This window comes from Oncorhynchus tshawytscha, linkage group LG02 (genome assembly GCF_018296145.1).
Source record: "Oncorhynchus tshawytscha isolate Ot180627B linkage group LG02, Otsh_v2.0, whole genome shotgun sequence".
Classification (NCBI taxonomy): Eukaryota; Metazoa; Chordata; class Actinopteri; order Salmoniformes; family Salmonidae; genus Oncorhynchus; species Oncorhynchus tshawytscha.
The window spans coordinates 20,256,744-20,275,193 of NC_056430.1; the positions used below are offsets into that span (position 1 = coordinate 20,256,744).

General features: G+C 41.3%; 1 protein-coding gene across 2 annotated transcripts; it reads right to left on the bottom strand.

Moving 5' to 3' along the window:
• Positions 1 to 3,151: 3,151 nt before the first annotated feature.
• Positions 3,152 to 17,252, bottom strand: gnl3l (guanine nucleotide binding protein-like 3 (nucleolar)-like). Of its 2 annotated transcripts, XM_024381479.2 has the most exons (15): positions 17,047 to 17,252; positions 16,902 to 16,942; positions 16,259 to 16,363; positions 16,019 to 16,135; positions 15,832 to 15,915; positions 15,490 to 15,625; positions 15,282 to 15,385; positions 14,956 to 15,100; positions 12,535 to 12,622; positions 12,274 to 12,451; positions 12,041 to 12,183; positions 11,804 to 11,940; positions 11,551 to 11,717; positions 3,438 to 3,612; positions 3,152 to 3,240 (listed from the first exon to the last, which is right to left on the bottom strand). In XM_024381479.2, the coding sequence occupies exons 1-15, from the start codon at positions 17,060 to 17,062 to the stop codon at positions 3,173 to 3,175; spliced, it is 1,704 nt and encodes a 567-aa protein (XP_024237247.1). In that variant the 5' UTR covers positions 17,063 to 17,252; the 3' UTR covers positions 3,152 to 3,172. The 2 variants fall into 2 exon arrangements, with proteins under 2 accessions (XP_024237247.1, XP_024237256.1); XM_024381488.2 differs by lacking the exons at positions 16,259 to 16,363; positions 16,902 to 16,942; positions 17,047 to 17,252 and having other exon boundaries at positions 16,005 to 16,135.
• Positions 17,253 to 18,450: the final 1,198 nt, after the last annotated feature.

An 18,450-nucleotide genomic window follows, 5' to 3' on the forward strand; every position in this document is an offset into this window, starting at 1 on the left:
ATAATCGGTATTGAAAAATCATAATCGATCGACCTCTAGTATAAACATCACTCCACAGTGCGCTTTTAACAGTTATTGGCATGGCCAGTTCTGAGGTTTTGCCTCTGGTGGCAAGTATCTGGAGCCAAAAAGGGTACCCTATGGCCAGAAGTAATAAATGCCAACAAGTTACCTCATTGGACAGAAAGAGATTTAGCTAACTCTAACAATATGAAACCTTAAGAGGTGTATACTACAAAGTAGGATCAATGAGTTAGCCAGCTAACATTAATAAACAACCAGAAATAACTTGATTTTATGATTATACATTGTGTTTTGGATTGTTGAAACAGTTAGGCCATGCCCATTTCAAGCTTTAGCTTATATATTTAAAAAAATATATATATATATATTTCAGAAAATGTGGATGTTGGCTGGCTAACTCAATGAATCTGCTTTGTCGAATACCCCTCAGCACTAGCTGGAGAGGTGAAATTGTTTACTTTTTACTGCGATGAGAGTATGGCCATATATGGTCAGATTCTCCTCAGACACACAGCTGCTACCTATCTTGCGTCTACGATAAAGAGCCCAGCAAGTCAGAATGTTGAACAAAATCCCATTTCAACTTTGCTGGTTCATCGAGGTGTTGGAAATATAATTTTGTTCATTATTCTAAATTGCAATGCTTTTTATCTTAGGTTGAGGTATACAGTCAAAGCATACAAAAGCCAGAGCATTCGTACATTTGGGCGATTCCATGCCAGCATAGCACAAAAATAGTTTTGGTACCTCAGATTGTTCTGGCAATTCTCACATAGGAATTTTACTGGGAGGAAGGATGTTGCACATGCGTGTTAAATTTTTACAAACCATTTTTTTTTTTATCATGATGAAAGTGACAATCTTTAGACCACTTTCAACAAAAATACCTTTCACCACATATTTAGTTTAAAAAGCACAATTTCCCTCTATACATCTACAATAACTAAACAAAAAAAACAAAAAAAGTCCCTTTTCCAGGACCCTGTCTTTCAAAGAATTTGTAAAAATACAAATAACTTCACAGATCTACATTGTAAAGGGTTTAAACACTGTTTCCCATGAACCATAAACAATGAACATGCACCTGTAGAAAGGTCATTAAGACACTAACAACTTACAGACAGTAGGCAATTAAGGTCACAGTTATGAAAACTTAGGACACTAAAGAGGCCTTTCTACTGACTCTGAAAAACACCAAAAGAAAGATGCCCAGAGTCCCTGCTCATCTGCTTGAACATGCTGCAAGGAGGCATGAGAACTGTAGATGTGGCCAGGGCAATAAATTGCAATGTCCGTACTGTGAGATGCCTAAGAGAGCGCTACAGGGAGACAGGACGTGATCGTCCTCGCAGTGGCAGACCACGTGTAACAACACCTGCACAGGATCGATATATCCGAACATCACACCTGTGGGACAGGTACAGGATGGAAACAACTGCCCGAGTTACACCAGGAACACCTGTACTCTGGAGCGGGATCGATGAGGAGGTGGAGGGTCCGTCATGGTCTGGGACAGTGTGTCACAGCTTCATCGGACTGAGCTTGTCATTGTAGGCAATCTCAATGCTGTGTGTTACAGGGAAGACATCCTCCTCCCTCATGAGGAACCCTTCCTGCAGGCTCATCCTGACATGACCATCCAGCATGACAATTCCACCAGCCATACTGCTCGTTCTGTGCGTGATTTCCTGCAAGACAGGAATGACAGTGTTCTGCCATGGCCAGCGATGAGCCCAGATCTCAATCCCATTGAGCACATCTGGGACCTGTTGGATCAGAAGGTAAGGTCTAGGGCCATTCCCCCCAGAAATGTCCGGGAATTTGCAGGTGCCTTGGTGGAAGAATGGCAAATTCTTGCTGTGAGATGTTACCCCATTCTGGTGCAGTCCATGAGGAGGAGATGCACTGCAGTACTTAACGCAGCTGGTGGCCACACCAGATACAGACTGTTACTTTTGATTTTGACCCCCCCCTTGTTCAGGGACACATTATTCCATTTGTCTGTGTCACTTGTCTGTGGAACTTGTTCAGTTTATGTCCCAGTTGTTGAATCTTATGTTCATACAAATATTTACACATTACTTTTGCTGAAAATAAACACAGTTGACAGTGAGAGGTCATTTCATTTTTTTTGCTGAGTTTAGAAAGGGGAAGTCAGCGCATCACAGTGACCCAAACGACAATTTCTCACTCGGTGCAAAAAGTAGATTTAATATGATTCTGAATATTTCTTTGTTATCGGAATCCATGCTACAACTAGAAGTTAAGACACCGGTTCCTTCCAAATCGAGAATGAAGAAAGTATTGTCATGTAAAGGTGTCGAAATATTAGAACCAAATGCATGACCTTAGAGACCAACTTAAGATTTGCCGCTGAGGTTCCAGTTCACATGGCTACTAATATGTCATTTAAATAAATATTAGATTTGACCTAATCTAGATCTAGGTTTCTAATTGAACTGCTTAATTATAAAAACTAGATTAGTTAATCTAAGGTTAAATCTCTATGAATATGATTAGTGACACGTGTCATAATGGATTCACCATAGCAATATGTTCTTATTCTATGGAAACAAACCAGCACTGGTCATTGCTAGTTAGCAAAGTGAGTTTTCACTTCAGGCTAAGGATGAAATTAATTGCACTTTGCTGTCAAATAAGTTAGCTGGCTAGCTGAGTTTAACAAACATAAACCACAGGAGATAAAATTGTTAAATCACACCAAAAATAAAAGCACATACACTAATATTTGCTGAATTTAAACCTCCTCCAGTGGTAGTTTAGATTATACTAATTTAACATTAGTAAAATTGTTTTTAAAACAATGGAGCAACAATATTAGATTTTAATCCTGGTTTAAAGTCCAAATGTAATCTAATCCTTCTAAAGTAAGTTTAAGTGGGAGTAATTTAAAAATAAGATTAAAGTTTGGTGCAACAAGATTAATAAATAAACCTTTATTAAACCCAGTTTAAGAGTTAATCCATGTTGGTACAACCCACCCTCAGTCTTGATATGTAAATGCTGATATACATTATTGCACATCATGCCTACCACTAGGGGATGTTGCGAATAAGGTTGATGATATTGACTGAACAGAACTAAATAAAAAAACAAAAACACCCCGTTTTAGATTACCTTTTATTTTTCATATATCTGAAAATGCAAAGTTCATTGCCGTCGTCAGGCTGTCTGAGAGTTTGGTAGCAATTTTGTCTGAAAAGAAAAAAGTGAGAAAGGAGAAATTGTATAAACTCACAGATCAACATATCAATTACAGAAGTAATGGTAGAATAAAAACACCAAAACCATATTGAAGTTAAAAACCTCAAGGTAACAAAATATGGTTGTCAAGTGATCTACAAACCGAGGATTTATACAACAAATTGTTTGTTTTAAAACGTAAGACATACCAGCTCTTTTCTGTTGCTTCTTCCTCTTCTTCCCAGCAGCCACGAGTGCTTGGCCCTGCTGAAGAGGGTCTACATTCCAGATATCCTTTAAATCGAGGGTCCTGGGGGCAGCAGCATCAACTGAACCACCAGTCTTTGCCCTTGGTGCTTTTATCTCCACAGTCATAGGTCCAAACTAGTGTTAAAAATAAATAAAAAAAGATGTACAAAACACTTGTACCACCTTCCTAATATCGGATTCACCTGGTCAGTATGTCATATAATGAGCAGGTGTTCTCAAATGTTTTGTACACTTAAGATGAAAGTCCTTTGATGAATTGCATTTAAGTGGAACTCAGCAAAAGTCAATAACACTGTAAAACTGGTATCATCTGGGTTGTGTTAAGTAGGCATGAAAATGGGGAGTTGCTTCAGGGACATTGGCAACTAAGTTTAAAGCTTAAAAACATTTTTTTTTTAACTTCCTGCTTTGGAATGGATGTGTCAATGTGTACAGTCGTGGCCAAAAAGTTTTGAGAATGACAAATATACATTTTCAAAGTCTGCTGCCTCAGTTTGTATGATGGCAATTTGCATATACTCCAGAATGTTATGAAGAGTGATCAGATGAATTGTAAAGTCCCTCTTTGCCATGCAAATTAACTGAATCTCAAAAAAACATCCACTGCATTTCAGCCCTGCCAAAAAAGGACCAGCTGACATCATGTCAGTGATGCTCTCGTTAACACAGGTGTGAGTGTTGACGAGGACAAGGCTGTAGATCACTCTGTCATGCTGATTGAGTTTGAATAACAGACTGGAAGCTTCAAAAGGAGAGTGGTGCTTGGAATCATTGTTCTTCCTCTGTCAACCATGCTTACTTGCAAGGGAAAATGTGCCGTCATCATTGCTTTGCACAAAAAGGGCTTCACAGGCAAGGATATTGCTGCCAGTAAGATTGCACCTAAAATCAACCATCAACTATTGAAAAAGCGACAGTCCCGGGTGATATATTTTCGATTATATATTCTAAAAACAACCTGAGGATTGATTATAAAAACGTTTGACAGGTTTCTGTGGACATTACGGATACTATTTGGAATTTGTCTGCGATGTGGTGACCGCTCGAGCCTGTGGATTTCTGAAGGATAACGTGCCAACCAAATGGGGGTATTTTGGATATAAAAATAATCTTTATGGAACATTTGTGTAACTGGGAGTCTCGTGAGTGCAAACAGCTGAAGATCAAAGGTAAGCGATTTAATCTATTGCTTTTCTTACTTTCGTGACCAATCTACTTGGCTGCTAGTGTTTAATATTTTGTCTACTGAGAGAGATGTTCTTACATAAACACTTGTTATGCTTTCGCCGAAAAGCTGTATTGAAATCTGACACACCAGGTGGATTAACAACAAGCTAAGCTGTGTTTTGCTATATTGCACTTGTGATTTCATGAAAATTAAATATTTTTAGTAATTTAATTTGAATTAGGTACGCTGCAATTCAGTAGGTGTTGATGAAAATGATCCCACTAAAGGGATGGGTGCGTCAAGAAGTTAACCCACTGTTTCTAGGCAGTCATTGAAAATAAGAATTTGTTCTTAACTTGCCTTGTTAAATAAAAGTTTTTTTTCAAAGTATAATTGAGTGCACACTGTGTACACATGAGTACCAGTCAAAAGTTGACAAACCTACTCATTCCAGGGGTTCTTTCTTTTTTTAAACTATTGTCTACATTGTAGAATAGTGAAAACATGGTATCATGTAGTAACGAAAATCTTTATTTTTAGATTCTTCAAAGTAACCACCTGTTGCCTTGATGACAGCTTTGCACACTCTTGGCATTCTCTCAACCAGCTTCATGAGGTACTCACCTGGAACGCATTTCAATTGACAGGTGTGCCTTGCTAAAAGGAAATTGGTGGAATTTCTTTCCTTCTTCATGCATTCGAGACAATCAGTTGTGACAAGGAGGGGTGGTATAGAGAAGATAGGGCTATTTGGTAAAATACCAAGTCCATAGAAGAAGAACAGCTCAAATAAGCAAAGAGAAACAGTCCATCATTACTTTAAGACATGAAGTTCAGTCAATACAGAAAACTTCAAGTTTCTTCAAGTGCAGTCACAAAAACCATCAAGCGCTATGATGAAACTGCCTCATGAGGACTCTGCTGCAGTTCATTAGTTACCAGCCTCAGAAATTGCAGCCCAAATAAATGCTTCAGAGTTCGAGTAACAGACATCTCAACATCAACTTCAGAGGAGTGCGTGAGTCAGGCCTTCATGGTTGAACTGCTGCAAAGAAACCACTACTGAAGGCCACCAAAAATAAGAGACGTGCTTGGACCAAGAAACACGAGCAATGGACATTAGACCGGTGGAAATCTGTCCTTTGGTCTGAGTCCAAATTAGATTTTTGGTTCCAACCGCTGTGTTTTTGAGACGCTGAATGGAGAATCTCTGCATGTGTTGTTCCCACCGTGAAGCAAGGACGTGGTGGTGTTATGGTGCTTTGCTGGCGACACCGATTTATTTAGAATTCAAGGCACACTTAGCCAGCATGGCTACCACAGCATTCTCCTGCAATTCACCATCCCATCTGATTTGTGCATAGTGGGACTATCATTTGTTTTTCAACAGGACAATGACCCAACACATCTCCAGGCTGTGTACGGGCTATTTGTCCAAGAAGGAGACTGATGGAGTACTTCATCATATGACCTGGCCTCCACAGTCACCCAACCTCAACCCAATTGAGATGGTTTGGGATGAGTTGGACCGCAGAGTGAAGGAAAAGCAGCCAACAAGTGCTCAGCATGTGGGAACTCCTTCAAGACTGTTGGAAAAACATTCCAGGTGTAGCTGGTTGAGAGAATGCCAAGAGTATGCAAAGCTGTCAAAGGCAAAGTTTGGCCACTTTGATGAACATAAAATACACTGCTCAAAAAAATAAAGGGAACACTAAAATAACACATCCTAGATCTGAATGAATGAAATATTCTTATTAAATACTTTTTTCTTTACATAGTTACATAGTTGAATGTGCTGACAACAAAATCACACAAAATTATCAATTGCCTCCCAGACCTGGACTAAAGCATCCGCCAACTCCTGGACAGTCTGTGGTGCAACGGATGGAGCGAGACATGATGTCCCAGATGTGCTCAATTGGATTCAGGTCTGGGGAACGGGGGGGCCAGTCCATAGCATCAATGCAGGAACTGCTGACACACTCCAGCCACATGAGGTCTAGCATTGTCTTGCATTAGGAGGAACCCAGGGCCAACCGCACCAGCATATGGTCTCACAAGGGGTCTGAGGATCTCATCTCGGTACCTAATGGCAGTCAGGCTACCTCTGGCGAGCACATGGAGGGCTGTGCGGCCCCCCAAAGAAATGCCACCCCACACCATGACTGACCCACCGCCAAACCGGTCATGCTGGAGGATGTTGCAGGCAGCAGAACGTTCTCCACGGCGTCTCCAGACTGTCACGTCTGTCCACATGTGCGTTTTTTTTTTTACACCTTTATTTAACCAGGCAAGTCAGTTAAGAACAAATTTTTATTTTCAATGACGGCCTAGGAACAGTGGGTTAACTGCCTGTTCAGGGGCAGAACGACATTTGTACCTTGTCAGCTCGGGGGTTTGAACTTGCAACCTTGCGGTTACTAGTCCAACGCTCTAACCACTAGGCTACCCTGCCGCTCAGTGTGAACCTGCTTTCATCAGTGAAGAGCACAGGGCGCCAGTGGCGAATTTGCCAATCTTGGTGTTCTCTGGCTAATGCCAAACGTCTTGCACGGTGTTGGGCTGTAAGCACAACCCCCACCTGTGGACGTCTGGCCCTCATACCACCATCATGGAGTCTGTTTCTGACCGTTTGAGCAGACACATGCACATTTGTGGCCTGATGGAGGTCATTTTGCAGGGCTCTGGCAGTGCTCCTCCTTGCACAAAGGCGGAGGTAGCGGTCCTGCTGCTGGGTTGTTGCCCTCCTACGGCCTCCTCCACGTCTCCTGATGTACTGGCCTGTCTCCTGGTAGCGCCTCCATGCTCTGGACACTACGCTGACAGACACAGCAAAACTTCTTGCCACAGCTCGCATTGATGTGCCATCCTGGATGAGCTGCACTACCTGAGCCACTTGTGTGGGTTGTAGACTCCGTCTCATGCTACCACTAGAGTGAAAGCACCGCCAGCATTCAAAAGTGACCAAAACATCAGCCAGGAAGCATAGGAACTGAGAAGTGGTCTGTGGTCACCACCTGCAGAACCACTCCTTTATTGGGGGTGTCTTGCTAAATGCCTATAATTTCCACCTGTTGTCTATTCCATTTGCACAACAGCATGTGAAATTTATTGTCAATCAGTGTTGCTTCCTAAGTGGACAGTTTGATTTCACAGAAGTGTGATTGACTTGGAGTTACATTGTGTTGCTTAAGTGTTCCCTTTATTTTTTTGAGCAGTGTATATTTTGATTTGTTGAACACTTTTGGTGACTACATGATTCCATGTGTTATTTCATAGTTTTTGATGTCTTCACTATTATCCTACAATGTAGAAAATAGTAAAAACTTTAAGAAAAACCCTTGAATGAGTAGGCGTGTCCAAACTTTTGACTGGAACTGCATGTGGTGTTGAGTCCACTGGACCAGAGGGTTATTAAAAAAGTATGGAAAAGTGTGTTGGTGAAAACAAGTAAAAATGATTCAAAAAGGTTTGTTGTTTGCCTTCCTCCTCCCTGGGCCTGCTGTTTCAACATAGCACCAATAACCTGTCTGTCTCCCGCTTTTCTCGCACTCTTGACCCTGTGTAGTGTGTGAAACTAATGCCTTGCGGGAACATGCAAAATGGTATTTCAACACATTGTAAAAATGCTGTATTTTACCACACCCTACCCCATCCAGGTATAAATTAAGGAAGGGAGACAACAAATAAATAGCTTTGCATGTGTTTTTTTGGGCACCGATTTGCCGGGATTATTTTTTTTTTTTACACCTTTAACTTGGAAAGTCAGTTTAGAACACATTCTTATTTTCATTGACGGCCTAGGAACGGTGGGTTAACTGCCTTGTTCAGAGGCAGAATGACAATTTTTTACCTTGTCAGCGCGGGGATTCATTTTTGCAACCTTCCGGTTACTAGTCCAACACTCTAACCACCTGCCTTACATTGCACTCCATGAGGAGCCTCCGTAGCATATAATCGATGCGGTGCCTGTTAATTTCGCATTGAATCACAGCCACAAACTAGTGATGATTTAATAAGCGCATTTGCGAAAATAGCACTGTCGTTGCACTAACGTACCTAACCATAAACATCAATGCCATTCTTTAAAATCAACACACAAGCATATATTTTTACACCTGCACATTTAGTTAAGAAATTAATGTTAGCAGGCAATATTATAACTAAGGAAATTGTAATTTCTCATGCGTTCCGTGCAAGCAGTCAGGGTGTATGCAGCAGTTTGGGCCACCTGGCTCATTGCGAACTGTGTGAAGTCCATTTATTCCCAACAAAGGCTGTAGTTAATTAGCCAGAATTGTACATAATGACATAACATTGACAACATAACAGCAATATTTAGACTTAGGGATGCCATCCGTTAGATAAAGTACAGAACGGTTCCGTATCTCACTGAAAGAATAAACGTTTTGCTTTCGAAATAATAGTTTCCGGATTCTACCATTTTAATGACAAAGGCTTGTATTTCTGTGTGTTATGTTATAATTAAGTCTGATTTGATAGAGCAGTCTGACTGAGCGATGGTAGGCACCAGCAGACTTGCAAGCATTCATTCAAACAGCACTTTTGTGCGTTTTGCCAGCAGCTCTTCGCTGTGCTACAAACATTGAGTTGTTTATGACTTCAAGCCGATCAACTCCTGAGATTAGGCTGGTGTAACCGATGTGAAATGGCTAGCTAGTTAGCGGGGTGACCGCTAATAGCGTTTCAAACGTCACTCGCTCTGAGACTTGGAGTAGTTGTTCCCCTTGCTCTGCAAAGGTAACGCTGCTTCGAGGGTGGCTGTTGTCATTGTGTTCCAGGTTCGAGCCCAGGGAGGAGCGAGGAGAGGGACAAAAGCTATACTGTCACACTGGCAATAATAAAGTGCATATAAGAACATCCAATAGTCAAAGTTTAATGAAATACAAATGACAGAGAAATAGTCCTATAATAACTACAACCTAAAACTTTTTACCTGGGAATATTGACAACTTATGTTAAAAGGAACCACCAGCTTTCATATGTTCTCATGTTCTGAGCAAGGAACTTAAACGTTAGCTGTCTTACATGGCACATATTGCACTTTTACTTTCTTCTCCAACACTTTGTTTTTGCATTATTTAAACCAAATTGAACATGTTTCATTATTTAGTTGAGGCTAAATTGATTCTATTGATGTATTATATCAAGTTAAAATAAGTGTTCATTCAGTATTGTTGTAATTGTCATTAGTACAAATACATTTGAAAAAATAATAATGGGGGGATTGACCGATTAATTGGTATCGGCTTTTTTTGGTCCTCCAATAATCGGTATCTGCGTTGAAAAATCAGTCGGTCGACCTCTATTTCAGATCTAATGGAGAATCCCTGTGGGATGCAGAAACTGGCAGAGAGCTTTACAGTGCAACGATGTCTCTGGAAAACATCCACATTATTACCAGGATTATCCGCTTATTATCCGAGACACCAGACCAGCCCGGCGGCAGAGAGACAAGCTAGCTGCAATTAGGTGAGTGTGGGACAAGTGAGTGGACCGCCTTCCCCTGTTTGAATGAGACGAATCAGGGGATGCAAGTTGTCCTGAACTTGACACAGGAACTCCGTGGCCACATCATCACATTCGCTAACTTTTTAAATTTTTTATACTTCGCACAAGCTGGGACAGGAGCACTTGACAATGTTAGGAACAGTACAAAAAAAAAAAGCCAAAGCTCCCACCTCAGCTGTTGAATACACAGAACAGGCCTATCAATTCCTCAAAATTTGTGTTCACAAACGACACGTCCCTTGTCTCCTACGTACCAACGGCAGGTAAAAAGGTGGTACTCATGAGTACGCTGCATAGGGATGGGAGAATCTGTGGCCAGGAACATCAAAAACCACAAATCATAATGGATTACAATGCCACAAAAGGAGGGGAGGACAATTTAGACAAGCTGGTGACTGGCTACAACTGTGATATTCTTCAACATCTTGGCGTGGAACGGGTTTGTCATCTGGATGGCGTTGAACCCAGATTGGAACAGAGGGAAGAAGACGGCTCTTTCTAGAAGAGCTGGGCAAGGCATTGGTAAGACCTCAAATCCAGAGGCGGCAGCAGATCCCAAGGGTCCCAGCTTATGCAGCCATCATGAGGGGGATTCAGGAGGAGGATGCTTGTTGCCCGCCTCGCAAAACCAACAAAGCCAATACCGGAAGTAAGTGATGTTGTTGAATGTGTGCGTCTCTCCTACCTTGGCCTGCTGTAACTATGTATGTGAGTGTGTGTGAGATGTTAGTAAAATTCCTGAACTAAGTGTTTTCATCATTCTAGGTTGCAGCTGGTGGCAACAAGAAGCGCTGCGATGTGTGTGGACCCAAGAAGGACAGGAAGACACAGTACACAGGCATCAAGTGCAATAAGTACATTTGCAACACACACACAGTAGAGAACTCTGTCCCTCATGTGGTGTGTAGACCGGCCTTAAGGTGTGTTCAATGGGGCTCATTTATCATTTACATAAAATAGAGTATGTCAAATGTATCCTTCCAAATTGTTCAGTTCAAACCAATAATCAAGTGATGAAAACATGATTTTTCTACCCATGTCTTGATTATAATTGATTTGTTTACAAAAATAAATATGATCTAGCAGAGGTAAAATGGCAAATATTAACCATGTATCATATATAACCATGTATTAACCATGTATGCTGTCTATATTGCTTGTAATTGATAAGTCAACATCTAAGTATTTGTACGGCATTGTTTTCAAAACCCAATAATGTAGTGAGTCCAACAGAACCGCGAACATTAGGTTAATAACAAAAACATGACCACCACACAAGAGTTAAGAACTAAAAGGTCTAAAAAAAGTACCACAGAATCAGTTTAACATGTCAAGTAAAAGCACTGAAATACCTCTGGGTCCTGATCATCATCCATGGATTCAGTTTCATCCTTGGACTCAACCCCATCCAAAACTCCACCTTCCATTTCCAGGTCACAAGGTGGTTCTTCTTGACCACCCTGAGTCATCCCAGCAGTTGCCATGCAGAAACCCATTTGGACATCAGTGCAAGACGACACTACAAGAAAAACAAACATTTAGCACACTCTTTTTATCCCAACATAACTTTTCAATTGCTAGGTAACTGTCAAATGTGTATCCTACCAGCAAGCACTTCCTGGTTTCCCTTCTCTAGTTCCTCCCAGTCGAAAGCTTTGCCCATCTCTGCTACAATCTCAGCACTGATATGAGTGGGAAGTGTGTGCGTCTCCGGGGGGTGTGTAAAGTAGCTGATCCTACCCCTACATGACAGTAAATTAAACAGAATAATGAGACTATTAGGTAGGGACGATGTAGCTTTGAAAACCTCAGATGTAAATGCTTTTTGCAGTTTTCACCCACCCTGTCCAGTCCATTAGGACACTCTTTGCCGCCTTGTCATTATCAGGTAGTCCTCCCTTCCTCAACTTGCCCTGTCGCTGTGCCAACAAAGCCAGGAATTCGAGAGCTGTGTGGAAGTCTGGAACACCATAGTGTTCCATGATCTATTGAAAAATGAAATGAAATATGAGAACATGGACGTAACATCGGTCACATCATTGCAGTGAATATGCCGTTAAATAATCTTTGGATACCTGTGTCTTATTGCAGCGTCTTAAGATGGCTTCGACTGGAGGTAGAGGGTCTACAAGCTGCTCAATCTTTACACAATTCCGAAGGATCATGGCCGCGTCAGTCGTCGAGGTTGCCATTACAATGCCGGGACAATCTAAAAGCTTGATGTGCTTATCCAAGTGTATTTCCTGAAGACACCTAAAAGCCATCATACAGGTCAGTCAAGCAAGGAAAGAACATGTAGACCTAGACATAAATAAAGCCAAAAGCGTTGTACTTACTTGGTTACACCGGGTGTGGCTCCAACATTGCAAGCACGTGCCCGCTTCAAACTGTTTATCAGACTGCTCTTTCCAACATTGGGAAAGCCTGAAAAAAGAAACCATTCAAAATATTGCATAACTTCAAACCTTTGCCCAATTTGAAAAGTCTGGAATGACGTGGCCATGATCCTTCAAAATTGTGTGAAGATTGAGCAGGTAGCCTAGTGGTTAGGAGCGTTGGGCCAGTAAGTTAAATTTTGCTGGTTCGAATCCCCGAGTCGACTAGGTGAAGAAAAACATTTGTTTTAAGTGCAGTTGAGCAAGGCACTGAACCCTAATTTCTTCTGTATCAATAAGTGCATTGAGGACGTCGTCCCCACAGTGATTGCACGTACATACCCCAACCAGAAGCCATGGATTTACAGGCAACCCTCACACTGATCTAAAGGTAGAGCTGCCGCTTTCAAGGACCGGGACTAACCCGGAAGCTTAAGAAATCCTGCTATGCCCTGTGATGAACCATCAAACAGGCCAAGCGTCAACACAGGAATAAAATAGAATCGTACTACATCAGCTCCGACGCTCGCCGGGTGTGGCAGAACAACGAAAAACACATCCGAGAGCTGCCCAGTGACACGAGCCTACTAGATAAGCTAAATAACTTCTATGCACAAGTAATGACATAATTGTGCACCAATGATTTGCCCGCTGTTTCGTTGATTGACTATTTTAACCCAATGACCACTGATCGTCTTGAAATCTAGCTGGGTAGATAGCCAATGAGCTGAGGTAAACGGCAATAGGTCATGTTTATGTGTTGCAAGACCAACCCATGTAGTAAGCTCCGGCGTAAAGAGCGTAATTCGCTATTGAAGTTTCATACCGGAAGGAGCAACACACATTACGCACAGCGTCGTTTCGCATATTCAGCTGTTAAGATATCAATCATTATGGGGACTAAGTCAGGGAAAGCGAAATCCAAGTGTAGATATACAGATGTACACAATTTTAGAATAAAGTGATTTTATTTTTTTATTATTATTTTATTTATTTTTTACATTTTAGAAGCAATATATAAACATGTAATGTCATGAAATGTGAGATGCGCGTGTCTGCCGCCCCAACCCACATGAAATAGCCTATTTGAGGCTGTTGAGGGGAGGGCAGAAGTGAAAGTGAAATGGAGACAGTAGATACAGCTGGCCTAAATATTGCGGTTACATTGCACAACCTTTAATGTTAAGTCATTATCATTTAAAATTCTGGCAAATTAGTTTGCAAAGAGCCAGGCGGCACAAACTGTTGCATATAACCTGACTCTGCGTGCAACGAACGCAATAGAAATGACAATTTCCCTAGTTAATATTGCCTGCTAACATTTATTTTAACTAAAAATGCAGGTTTAAAAAAATAAACTTCTGTCTATTGATTTTAAGAAAGGCATTCATGTTTATGGTTAGGTACATTCGTGCAACGATTGTGCTTTTTTTGCGAATGCGCTTTCGTTAAAACATCCCGTTTGGCGAAGTAGGCTGTGATTCGATGATAAATTAACAGGCACCACATTGATTATATACAACGCAGGACAAGCTAGTTAACCTATAAATATCATCAACCATGTGTATTTAACTAGTGATTATGTGAAGATTGATTGTTTTTTAATAAGATACTTTTAATGCTAGCGAGCAACTTACCTTGGCTCCTTGCTGCACTCGCATAACAGGTGGTCAAGCCTGCCACGCAGTTTCCCCATGGAATACAATGTAATCGGCGTCCAAAAATGCAGATTACCGATTGTTATGAAAACTTGAAATCGGCCCTAACTAATCAGTCGACCTCTACTACAGAGGGTACTGTGTATGGCCCAGTACTTCACCGAGGCCAAGATTCCTGCCATCCAGGACCTCTATACCAGGCAGTGTCAGAAGAAGGCCCTCCATTTTTTTGTCAAAGACTCCAGCCACCCTAGTCAAAGACTGTTCTCTCGCAGTACCGGAGAGCTAAGTCTAGGTCCAAGAGGCTTCTAAACAGCTTCTACCCCTAAGCCATAAGGATCATGAACAGCTAATCAAATGGCTACCCAGACTATTTGCATTACCCCCCCACCCTTCTACGATGCTGCTACTCTGTTAATTATCTACGCATAGTCACTTTAATAATTCTACCTATGTACATATTACCTCAATACCGGTACCCCCTGTATATAGCCCACTATTGTTATTTACTGGTGCTCTTTAAGGATTTGTTATACTTACCTCTTACTTTTTGGCAGGTATTTTCTTAAATCTGCATTGTTGGTTAAGGGCTTTTAAGTAATTATTTCACTTTAAAAAGTCTACACCGGTTGTATTTGGCGCATGTGACAAATACATTTTGATTTGAAGAAGCTCTGGATAACAGCGTCTGTTAAATGACAAATGACATTTAAAATGTACCCACCAACCACACCAACAGTGATGGCTGTCTTAATGTCCAGGTTGCGGCAGTAGTTCCCCAAAAGTTTCATCAGGCATTCCGCACCCACACAGGCACTGCTACCTAGGAGCTCAGCAGTGGCCTGGGTAACAGGTACATTGCTTCGCTTCTGCAAATTGAAAACATAAGTATAGTTACTAGATCCTAACTGAAAAAAGTTTCAGTTTACCTAGTACATAGATCCTTATTGCTTAACAGTAAAATATAAATATTTTATGTAACTTAAATTAATTTCGGTAAACTATCCCGTCCATGTTCTACATATGCTGTTCTGAATAGTCTTGACTCACCAAATTCTTGTTCTGTTGTTGCGTTGAGGCTTTGAAAGCCACAGTGGGAAATTCATTGCGAAGATACCTGATCCATTTCTCCACAATCTCCTTGGACACCAAGTCTAAGAGTACAGTGGAAAGACATGTTTGTCAGTTAAAGATAATATGGCACAATGGTATCTAATGTATAAAACTATGCATATTAATGAATCTCCCACACACTCACCAATCTTGTTAAGCACCAGGACTATTTTCTTGTCAGTGCCGCTCTGAATTACAGCCTGCTCCACCTGAGGACAACGGCAGCCAAGAGGGTCACGGGCATCCAGAACCTCCAGAATCACATCAGAGGCCTCAACCACCTTTTATACAGAACAGGGAATACAACACGTTGTTATAATATAAATTATAAGCACTACACACAGGTAACCTTCTCTAAAAGATCAGCTTACTGGTACAGAAATGTAATGTAAATAAATGGGTATCACTCAAGTGCAATACTGCAAATTGTTACACACGTGCTACTGTGCACTCTCACAGACTATTGCACTCGATAAAGAAAAGTTACCTTTTTGAATTCCCTGTAGTACGCCTTTCTTGAATTCTCATTTTCAAAATTGACATGCTTCTCTAAACTCTGCATCTCAGTTTCCTGCAATTAGAAAACACAAAAACACTAATGACAAGCTCTCATTTAATGAGAAAAACAACATTGGGAAAGCTGCTCTTTCTATAACCTACACTAGTTAAATTACCCTCTGCTCAAACTCTCTTTGTCGCTCTAGAACATCTCTCTGAAAACCATCCAGACTTCTCCTCTTCATCTGCTCCCGTTCTCTTGACAACCTCTGCTTTTCTTGGAGCTCCTGAAGCTGACCATGGCAAAGAGAGCAACACATTTTAAATACCTATAAATCAATTGCCAATCCAGAAGAATTGTGCTATTGTCATGACATAAATTAACAGTTGTAATAAAAATGTATATCATGGTTCACCCTTTTCTTCCGGATTTCTTCTGGTTTTCCATACTCTTTGGGATGGCGTGCAATGGACAGCTCTGAATGCATTTTCCCTCCTTGAGTCTGTTGTCCATCTTTCCCCTTCAATTAAAATTAAATATCCAATGAGATATGGCCACCGACGTTAACATAACATAAGTAGCTAAACTATAGTTATACTGCCTTGCTCAGGGGCAGAACGAGAGATTTCTACATTGTCAGCTCGGGGACTCGTTCCTGTAACCCGCCCCGTCTACTTCACACCGAGTCGGACAAAGGTATTCTATTGGGCTGCAGAGACCTTTCTCAGGTCATTTACTATGGTTTTGTCAAAAGATGAGTTTTTCTGAAGTTGTAGCAATCGATGTTGTACGCCAAAATGGGGTCAGCTGCCTGGCAGATTTGTCCAAAGTGGTTACAACAGGCTAGCTAGTCGCCGCAATTAGCATCTCTTGTGTATTGCTACTATGCTCACCAGCGACGCAAGTGAAATTCAAATGATATTGTATTCAACATCATGACTTGCGCACTGTTCTAAAATATAATCTATTACAAATTGTTCGACTATGAATAACATAGTTGTTTATAACGTTACAATCTAGCTAACGTTCCGAGTAGCAAGCAGGCTAGCTAAACATACCTTTTGTTTTCCTTGGAAACGTACTTTCGCTCGCTTTTGTTCTGCAAAACCCACAACAACAAAATAAGTTACACATCAACCTAGCTACAATGTTGATTAAATGTTTAAACTACCAAAGTCAAATAACATTTTTGTATTTACGGACTTCTGGCCTTCGACATGATTCCACATGTGGAGTGGTTGGTGATGGATTGCGCGGATCTGACGTCAAATCACTAAATCAGGTTAACGCTCTTCAAAATAAAAGATCAGCAAAGACAAAAACGCATGCAACTGCAGATTACTAGCCCTGAAACCGAATGTCTGCAATGCGAATTTCTTTTTCAGCTTCTTCTGCATCTTCTTCTGTGGGGGGTTTAAGGCAGACTACACCCTATGAGGTGTGTTGCCGCCACCTGCTGAGTGGGGTGAAAACTGGGAAACTTTATTGCAAAAAGGGAGGATGGGGAGGGAGGGGGAGGGAGGAGGAGGGAGGGGGGGGGGGCATACTAATTTTAAAAACGTAAACAAAAATGCTTTGCCTTTTTCAAAAAATGTACTCAGATCCTTACACAGGCTCTGGGGCCTTGTGAAGGGGGAACATAGTTAGTCAGTATTCCCTGCAATGTTTAAAAATATATATATTATTATTCTTTTGGCCAGTACCTTGGGCAAAACAAACAACAAAATTAACATTCTTTAACACCTTCATTCTCAGGCTGCAGGGTATCCACTGCATCAGCTATTTGCACCTCCTCTGCAAAGGAGACATGCGTGACAGACCTTGATCCTTGCTACTACTCAGAAGCTCTGAATCCCACCACAATTGCAGCACCATGTTGTTCTTCTTCTTGATGACGTTTAACGGCAGTTGGCATCCAAATCAAATCACATTTTATTGGTCAAATACACATGGTTAGCAGGTTTTCAGTCCAAGATGGCGTAGCAGTGCAGACGTGTTTTGTTCGTCCTCTCATGTACTTTTGTAAAAAAAAATTGTATGTAGTCTTTTTTGTGTACATTTGAATTTTTATTTTCAATCTCTTCTCCATTTTAGTTCAATTATACCTTCCGGTAACCTGCCTCACCCAATGTGATATGGAACCGCTATTATTTGTCATTTTTAGACCTTATAGCAAGAACCACAGCCATCAGACGCTAACCAGCTCATTTAGCTACGAGCTATTTAGTCATTGTTAGCCACTGCTAGCAGCCTTTACCTTCTGCACAGGTACCAGCCCTTTTTTTAAATATATATATTTTTTGCCTGGATAATACTCGCCAGCCTACCAGTAACGGACTGTCTCTCCACTACAACGCCGGATTCCTGCTGTAATCCCTGGACCATTCTCCTGATCTTCACAGCTAGCTAGCACCCTCCGAGTTACCCAGTACCGAAGCTATCCCTGAGGCCCACCTCTCGGCCTACTCAGTTGTTCACCCGGACTCCACCCAAACACTGCTAGGACACACTACTCCACCGGATCCTTGCCGTAAGCTCTGGACCTTGGCACCGGATCACCGCTGCTACCGAGTGGCTATAGTGACTCCTCTGCTCGGAAGCTAGCAC

What these genes read in the sequence shown, in the direction of transcription:
- gnl3l (XM_024381479.2), bottom strand. An exon ending in CCTGGTGCTTAACAAGATTG is followed by an intron (nt 15,386 to 15,489) that starts GTGAGTGTGTGG and finishes CTGTACTCTTAG; the next exon opens with ACTTGGTGTCCAAGGAGATT. An exon ending in AACAACAGAACAAGAATTTG is followed by an intron (nt 15,101 to 15,281) that starts GTGAGTCAAGAC and finishes TTCAATTTGCAG; the next exon opens with AAGCGAAGCAATGTACCTGT.